General features: G+C 46.0%; 1 protein-coding gene across 1 annotated transcript; it reads left to right on the plus strand.

The window, feature by feature from the left end:
- The first annotated feature begins 3624 nt into the window (after window positions 1-3624).
- On the plus strand, window positions 3625-7854 carry LOC136539757 (serine carboxypeptidase-like 51). Its single transcript, XM_066531732.1, has 13 exons — window positions 3625-3792; window positions 3908-4002; window positions 4115-4222; window positions 4314-4554; window positions 4643-4686; window positions 4782-4849; window positions 4937-5042; window positions 5909-6096; window positions 6216-6285; window positions 6526-6576; window positions 7228-7280; window positions 7371-7503; window positions 7611-7854. Exons 1-13 carry the CDS (start codon window positions 3645-3647, stop codon window positions 7677-7679), a joined length of 1374 nt encoding a protein of 457 aa, XP_066387829.1. The 5' UTR covers window positions 3625-3644; the 3' UTR covers window positions 7680-7854.
- Window positions 7855-8952: the final 1098 nt, after the last annotated feature.

Below are 8952 nucleotides of genomic sequence, written 5' to 3' on the forward strand. Positions count from 1 at the left end.
GAGGAGGAGATCCTCGTGCAGGAGGGAGCCCCGGAGCCTTTTGGTGTTGACTTTGCTGACCCGTCGCCTGCCCAAGGCAAGCCCCAGTGCATAACCCCTATTTTTAGTGATCACTGAAGATATATATATGATGTGCATTTACGTTACAGATATTTTATGGAAACTACAAGCATAAATATATATACCTATGAGTCCTACTAGTACAGGTCACGTAGCTGCTATGCTTAGGATATCGGTAGCGTGAGTAACCTGCCGTTACTCATAAATAGGTGATAATTATGATCACTCATGATAAAATGGTGGAAAAGAAAGCGGTGATCGAGCATGAATATGGTTTGGGTATTGGTGGGTGTAAGGGGCTATGTCCTGCGGCCAACAGGGCATAGCTTGGTTACACTTTTCTCTGTCTGTGTCAATTAAGGACCGGCCGTTGTATTGGACGCTAGGTAAGTCACAGACTTATTATTCCGAGCACATACTTGGGTATGGGCATAGGGAAGAATCATTGCTCTCTTGTCATGGATCCGGCTCTTTCCGGACCGACTTATTGGAGGTGGGGATGGTGGAGGTCATTGCACCGCACTGAGTCCTGGACTCAGGACTGGGGGCTTGGAGTCCAAATTTGGATGGGGACCTGGACACTCAGGATAGGAGGGTGATGGGTTGGTCCTGCTTATGCCTGGGGTATAAGCGAGACGTGTGTTTTCGAGGTACCCAGCTGGGGGCATTGATTCGCAAATCGCCGGGAAATACGGTTCGGCTTGTCTAAACTCTAGCACCGTAGTAAGAACTAGAAGATAAAAGGTGATGAAATGGAACTGATTGCTCAACTCTTCCTTAAAAGTAGAACATGTGCTTACATAGACTAGATAGATAATAAATTAATATGACTGTTAATAATAACATAAATAAGGACTCACTATTAGTATTGCTTTCTGCAAAAAGAAAACCCAGCAAACCATAAAGCTTTGCATGTCCATTGGAGTTGGGAAATTATTCTCACTAGACGGATAAGTCTTGCGAGTACATTGTGTACTCAGGGTTTATTTACCCCTGTTGTAGGTAATGCATGAGAAGTACCATTGTGTGGAGGATTCTTCTGGTGGGCACAGACGAAATCCTTGCTTACTATCGCTAGCTGTTGACTCGATGTTTATCTGCATTCCGCTGTTTATTATTCCGCACTCTGACATTTGGTAATGTAATAATGTAATTTTAAGATCTTCTGATGTATGAAATGGATAAGTATTGTAACTCGTTCTCATTTGGATCATTGGGGAAAATGTGAATCTTTCGGGCTCTCCCTTGGGGTGTGCCCGACGGATACCGCCCGCTGTAGCCTGCTTACGGGGTGTTTATTGTCTGGTGGAAGACGAGCGCCTCCGTAAGTGCGTTATTTTGGACGGTTCTGCCACATGAATCATTGTGCTTAGATGGATATGTTTGGTGGTGCGTCGTAGTGCCACCGGTGGTTTATGATTTGTAGCATTGATGTTGTGTTGCTTCCTAGTCGTGGGCTCGCTTCACAACCCTCTGTTATGTTGTTCTACATAAAGCCTCTGCCCACGAAGTTGTATTTTCCATATGTGACAGTCATTTGAGAAAAGGTGTTAGTGGAGGGTAGGGTTACCCCATATACCAAAAAAGAGTCAAGTCTTAAAGCTTGATACAAAAAATAAAATATCATCTATATGAGACACAAAGAACTGAAGTCATTGGACTCCAGAGACCGGCATGCCTGGATTAGATGATCTTTACTGTTATCTATGAGTTGTAACAGTGCCTAAACTCAGAGCTAGCGCGTCGCTCTGAATAAAACCTAAAAAAATGTGTGTTTTGTATTTATGAAAAATAATCATTATCACAGGACAGCCAAAAAATTGCCCAACACAAGCTTGCAGCGCCAACCAATACTAGTAAGTTATGTTTCCTAGCCCCCTAAATTTGACCAATTATTAAATAAATGATCTGCCTTAATAGGTGGAGGAGGCATACATATACTCCGATCAAGACGTCCGTCCGTCTAGAAGGGACGGACCCGCCTCGCGCCGCGCGTCCCTGCGCCTCCCGCCTTGCACCTTGTGTGCCCCTACGCCTCCTGCCTCACGCTGTGCGCCCCTACGCCTCGCGCCTCGCACAGTCACACTGGACCCGCCTCACGCCATGTGCCCCCGCACCTCGCGCCTCACGCGATCGGACCGGACCTGCCTCACGCCACGTGTGCCCCGTGCCTCACGCCTCGTGCCGCGCACCCCACCTGTGCCTCATGCCGTCCGTGCCTCACGTCTCGCACCCCCGCTCGTGCCTCATGCCATGCGCCGCCCGCGCCTCACGCTGTGCTCCCCTGCACCGGGTCAACGAGCCTCCATTGGGCGGTAGCAAGTAGATAAGCACATGTTACAACCGTATGTTTCATGCGTTTCAGATGTTGCAAATGTTTCATCTAGATATTGCAAATAGATCTGGTGTCTCTTATGTTGCAATGGCTATACACGTAGGTTGCAAGTGTATGTTTCAGCTGTTCCAGATGTATGCTGCAAGTGTTTTATCTAGATATTACATATGTTGCAGTGGCTATACATGTATATTGCAACTGTATGTTCTAAGTATTTCACTTGTTTCAGACCTACATTGTAAGTGCTTCATCTAGATGTTGCATATGTTGCATATGTTTCAGACATATGTTGTAAGCGTCTATTCAAAATGTTTCATTTACTTCATACGTATGTTGTAAGTGTGTTTATGTGGATGTAGTTGCTATACACATATGTTGTTTCACCTTGTTTCAGATGTATGTTGCAGAAGTGCTTTCATGTTGCAACATTAGCCGGCGTGGGAAGCAGGCGCATGCAGATGTGGTCCCCACGTGCGCGGCAAGCGAAGCGGGCGTGTCCCGTGTCAACAGGCATGTGGCGCGGTCCCCATCTGCATGCACATCAACAGGCATGTGGCGCATAGCTGCATGAGTATGTGCACGGCATGCAGGCACATCAGTTGCATGGCATGCGGGGACGGACGTGCAGACGCAACAGTTGCAGGCGGGGCAGGCGCCGTTCCATTTCTTCATGAGTGGAGCGTATTTGCTTGGGAACCGTACATGCATAGGAAAATTGCTACCGCTCCATACAGTAGAGAGAGAGAGGATGCCGCTGGCGTATGCCCAAAAATTAGAGAGTAATTCACAGCAGCTTGTATCTCCCGGCACTAGACAAAAAGCAGTTTGTCATGTAGTACAATATTTACAATGCCAGGTATTATCTAACGAGCGATGTGTCACATAGCTTGGCCCTCCAAATGGATGGCCCGCGGATGACTATTCTGTGACCGGATGGCCCACCCCCACCGTCGGACGTTCCGAGCGAACGAACGCCAAAATGGAACTGGGAGACGAAAACCAGTTTGTAATGTAGTACAGTATTTATTTATATTTACAATGTCACTTAGCTAGGCCTTCCGTTTGGCTGCAGGCTAGTAACAAACGCATGGATGAAAACGTAGTACGCCAACCACGAGACCGGGCATCTCCGTTTGATTGGGAGGCGCTGCCTATTTAAAGTTTTCGTCCTGTTCACTTGGCTTATAAGGTCGGCCACAGCGCCACTCGCACTCAGACTCAGCATCAGAACATCGCGTTTGCCGCCAACATGGACAGGTCCTTCTCCCTGCTTGCTCTGCTTTCCCTCCTCGTCGTTGGCATCAGCCTGGGCTCGCTCCGCTCCGGTTCAGCCGCGACGACCACCACCGGCACCCCCGACGGCTCAGAGCTGTGGGGGTACGTCGAAGTCCGGCCAAGTTAGTGACGCTCCTCCCTAGTGGCCAATAACAACATCATCGTGCATTTGCTCTTTTGACGGCCGTCTTTCTTCGCATTACTCGTTACACACCGCGTCGCCGTCGTTGCATGCAGAGGCTCACCTGTTCTGGTGGTACTACAAGAGCCCGCAGAGGACGTCGACGCCGACGAAGCCATGGCCGACCGTCCTCTGGCTGCAGGGTGGCCCCGTACGCACTGCCACTCCTCCGTTTATTTCTAGAATTTGCTCCTCTGTAGGTACAAAAGCATGGCCTGAACCTTGTCACCGAACCGTGGTCTGGACGTCCGGTGGCTTTGCAGGGCGCGTCCGGCGTCGGGTTCGGCAACTTCCAGGAGATCGGCCCGCTGGACGTCAACCTGCAGCCGCGAAACTCGACATGGCTCCAGAAGGCCGACCTCATCTTCGTGGTCAGACACAGATCAGAGATAGCCTCTTCTTTTGCTGTGTTATCTTATCGTGCTAAGCCTTCTATGCATGTCTGTCTCGACGACGGCACAGGACAACCCGGTGGGCGTCGGGTACAGCTACGTGGAGGACGACAGCCTGCTGGTGACCACCGACTGGCAGCAGGCGGAGGACGCCACCACGCTGCTCAAGGCGCTGGTGAAGGAGGTGCCCACGCTGCAGAGCAGCCCGCTGTTCCTGGTCGCAGAGTCCTACGGCGGCAAGTACGCGGCCACGCTGGGCGCGTCCGTCGCCAGGGCCGCCCGCGCCGGGGAGCTCAATATCACGCTCGGAGGTACGTAGTACAACACGCAGCACTGAACCAATGCATCAGTTGTGCAACTTACGTACTCAGAGATTCTCGGTTCTTTTGCCGTGCGCAGGTGTGGCGCTCGGCGATAGCTGGATCTCGCCGGAGGATTTCACGGTGAGATATTCGAGAGACCATCTCTCTGGTTTCTGTGAATAAATCACAAATGAATGGACAAGCTAATTAAAGCGAGCTCGATCTCGCTTGTGCAGCTCTCGTACACGCCGCTGCTCCTGAGCGTGTCGAGGCTTGACGACAACGCCGCCGACGAAGCAAACAAGTAAGCACGACGGCGGCAAGCGAAGTACCCAAGGTTCTTTTTCCAGTCACAATCATAAGCGCACGCCAACTCTAAATGTAATCTCAGGATGGCCGAGACGGTGAAGGAGCAGATCGCGGTGGGCAATTTCAGTGACGCGGAGGGTTCGTGGAGTGATCTCCTGGGTTTCATCGGCACCAGGAGCGGCGACGTGGTAAGTGTTGACCGTTGACTCCGTTGGGCGCGTTCTCTCTCTCTCTATATATATATATATATAATTTATTCTGTTTTGCAGCTGTTTTGTACCGGGAACTACTATTTTGCAGCTAGTCATAAAATAATTTATTCTGTGGTCACTTTGAGTTACGATAGTTACTATGCTAATTTATGAGATTACAATAACTCCTTACTAAGTGATTTACTATAACATTATGGTAAATATCACCGTGAGTTGTAGTAACACGAGTATCGTAAATGCATATTCAAGTTATCGTAAATTGGTACAAACATTATCGTAAATCAAGGTGGCTATAGAATAAGTTATTCTACGGCCGGCTGCAGAATAGTCTTATATATATATATATATATATATATATATATATATATATATATATATATATATATATATATATATATATATATATATATATATATATATATATATATATAACTACTATCCTGTAGCTGGCTATAAAATAACTGTAGCCACTTTGAGTTATGATAATTACTATATTAATTTACGAGATTATAGTAACTCCTTACTAGGTGGTTTACTGTAACATTATGGTAAATATTCTCATGTGTTATAGTAACCTAACTATCGTAAATATGTATTGATATTATCGTAAATTAGTATATAAAATTATCGTAAATGGAGGTGGCTACAGAATAACTCATTTTGTAGCTGGCTACTAAATATACTCTCCCTATATATATATATATATATATATATATATATATATATATATATATATATATATATATATATATATATATATATATATATATATATATATATATATATATATATATCATGCTTAACATCTCTCTCACTCACGCTAGCTCGCTGTATCTTTTCAGGACGTATACAATTTTCTTGATGGCAGCCTGGATCAGGCGACAGCAGAAACACCAGCGGCCTCGTCGCCAAGCACCGTGAAGGCTATGATGAAGTACTCGAGGTACCTCAGCGGCAAGCAGGAGGACTTGCCGGGCATCATGAATGGAGTCATCAAGGAGAAGCTCAAAATCATCCCCAAAAACCTCAAGTGAGCGGCCCCGGTCCTTTAATTTTGCACCACAACACAACGGTCACTTTTATTTACGGCATCGTGTGTTCCTGGCTAATTAATGCAATGATCTGATGCTAGAATTCCAATTATTGCAGGTGGCAGGGGCTTAATGTTGCTGTTTATAACGCGCTGGTCAATGATATAATGAAGCCAAGAATCGAGGAGGTGAGCGAGCTAGTATGCCTCAGTATGGATTATCATCATCTAGACGCTAGTTGGACGATTACCCCACAATTAGCAACTAATCTTGACTAATTATCACTTAGATGGTCTAATCATACATGTATACCCGCCTACTAGACGCTAGACGACTTGAGGCCTCCAGCTAGAATCTAGGCGTGTCTTGGTGAATAATGTTCTGGAACTAGCAGCTCAGTTCGACTGACTGCGAGTGTTCTATTGCAGATTGATGAGCTACTGTCTTACGGTGTCAATGTGACGGTGTACAACGGCCAGGTCAGTACTACTCTACCTTTTCAACTTCCGAATTCTTGAGTTCTCCACTCTGTTTGGCAGAAACATTACATCATGAAAGTTAAGGATTTAAACATGTTAAGATCAATGAATGTATTTATGTGGGTCAAATTGTTACTATCTCATCCTTTGATATATACAACTGGCTTTTGAATTGTGTACACAAATTAAGTTAGATATACATGTGAAGAGAGTGATGCATTATAAGTGAACTGCCCATCTTTCATGGTGCATGCAAGATTTTGGATTCAACTAGATGGTGCATGCAAGTTCATAAGAGGTGTCTGGCTTTTGTACAAACTGAATAAAAGATCTGTTGCCCACTGCTATTCCATGTCTAAAGGAATAAGTGGATTGCCTGCCTTTCGCGTTAGCCTAGGGCAAGCACCCAACGTACAATCAATCAGACTATCAGTTAGTACCTGGGATCTTCTTTAGAAAAGATGATATCCTTTTCCAGAAACTATGAACCTTGATTGGCAGGTTTAATCAAATAAGGTACATATGGACAACCTACCTCAGTCATCTGGATTATCCATTCGTATATTATTCATAGTCAAATGCACAGGATTTAGGCTGCAATTTTCAGTGCTGCACTTGATACCTATGTTTTTTTCCCCCACAAAACTGAAGCTCGACATAATCTGTTCGACCATCGGCGCAGAAGCATGGGTTCAGAAGCTCAAGTAAGCCATCATGTCTTTTTGTTCCCATATAAGTAACTGGGGAAATATCTTAATGGCTCAATGCATCATTTGGGGATACAATAATCTCAGATGGGATGGGTTGAAGACGTTCCTGAGCCTACCGAGGCAGACTCTCCACTGTGGCTCCAGCGAAGGCACCAAGGCTTTTGTTAGGTCCTACAACAACCTGCACTTCTACTGGATTCTTGGAGCAGGCCATTACGTAAGTAGTATAAAGTATAAAGTATAAACATCTGCTTCCCATGTGATCCTCTTATACTGGGATAGATGCCCCAGAAGCTGATTTGTTGATCTGCTCTTTGTTTGCAGGTGCCTATCGACCAGCCTTGTATCGCACTTAGCATGATCGGCAACATAACTCAGTCCCCAGCAAGTTAGTAAATTATACTTGAAAGGTCATACTTGAAAGTTACTAAGTTATTAACTCGGTCCCGCGGCAAGTACATTGTAATGTACCATTCTCCAAAAAGTACAGAAAAGGTTATACTTGATACACACATTAGTACTATCGCCTGACCGTTATTGTAAATTCTAAAGACTGTGTGTTCATGGAGCACTGTGAAGTGGGAGTGGTTAGGCATAAAACTTCATTTACTCCCTTGATCCACATCAATATATACAAGACAAGAGTATATTTTCATTATTGGCTTCTCTTAAACTATATTGTCACACGCCGCTACTACAAAAAGTACATCTTCCGAGTCAGCTAAAAAACATATTTTTAGAGGTCACAAAGTTTTCTGCCTCTAGTAGTAGGTCTGTTTAAATGAAAAGTTTCCATAGGCGTCTGATTATTCATGAAACAAAATTGTATTGGCGCCGTCGTACAACGCCTCACGTGCGACACCACCCGGCTGCTCAACGCATGTCTACAGGCTGCATCAGGCAAGGTGACGAGCCGATGAGCCGAATCCGCGTTTCAAGCCAGCGGATAGTTTTTCTAGAGAAGCAGATCGAGCGAGCGGGACGTGTGTCACGCAGACGGGTGGTGTCGCACGTGATGCTTTCTGTGGCGGCGTCGTCACATAATATTTTTTTCACGCTTCCTATAATCCAGGTGACCGAAAACGATCTGACTGCTTCAGGCGACGCGCTCCCTCTCTCCCTAAGCCACTGGATGGAGATTCCACGGATGAGCTCGTCGCCTGAACGAAACTCAGTTTTCAGGCGCCTGAGTTATAGCATCTCCCTATTTTTTTCCCGGTTATTCAGCTATCTTTGCAAATAAGTTTACAGAGAGGGTGCCTTAAGACACCGTCTCCATAAACAATTGAAAAAAAATAAAAAAAAAACTGCGGTTCTTGCGCCAACGTCAGCGGCAAGCGAGCATGACCTTGCGGCAGTGTCCATGCTGAGCACACGTTGCGGCGATGCATAGACCAGAACTATACCAGAGGCACCGGAGAAGGGGGAACAGATCATGACAGATCCTCCACAAAGCGCTTCAGCGTCCTGCCTTTGCGTCACCATAGCCAACGTCTGGCCTCCTTCATGTACAACGTCTCCTGCACCTGTGCCGCTGCCACCACATATGCCTCCTCCACGCAGTGCTTCAACATTTTTTGAAAAAAGATGTGAGAGTTGCAAAATTATTGAGGTGGGAGAGAGGAAGTACAAAGAGGGGAAGCATAAGGGGCGAAGGCACAAAGGG

The sequence above is a fragment of the Miscanthus floridulus genome, chromosome 2 (assembly GCF_019320115.1).
Source record: "Miscanthus floridulus cultivar M001 chromosome 2, ASM1932011v1, whole genome shotgun sequence".
NCBI lineage: Eukaryota > Viridiplantae > Streptophyta > Magnoliopsida > Poales > Poaceae > Miscanthus > Miscanthus floridulus.

Bases quoted from the DNA above. Each gene is read 5' to 3' on its own strand.
- LOC136539757 (XM_066531732.1), top strand. From the start codon at position 3,645: ATGGACAGGTCCTTCTCCCTGCTTGCTCTGCTTTCCCTCCTCGTCGTT. The intron at 6,286-6,525 runs GTGAGCGAGCTA...GTTCTATTGCAG, and splicing joins TGAAGCCAAGAATCGAGGAG to ATTGATGAGCTACTGTCTTA. The intron at 7,281-7,370 runs GTAAGCCATCAT...CAATAATCTCAG, and splicing joins GCATGGGTTCAGAAGCTCAA to ATGGGATGGGTTGAAGACGT.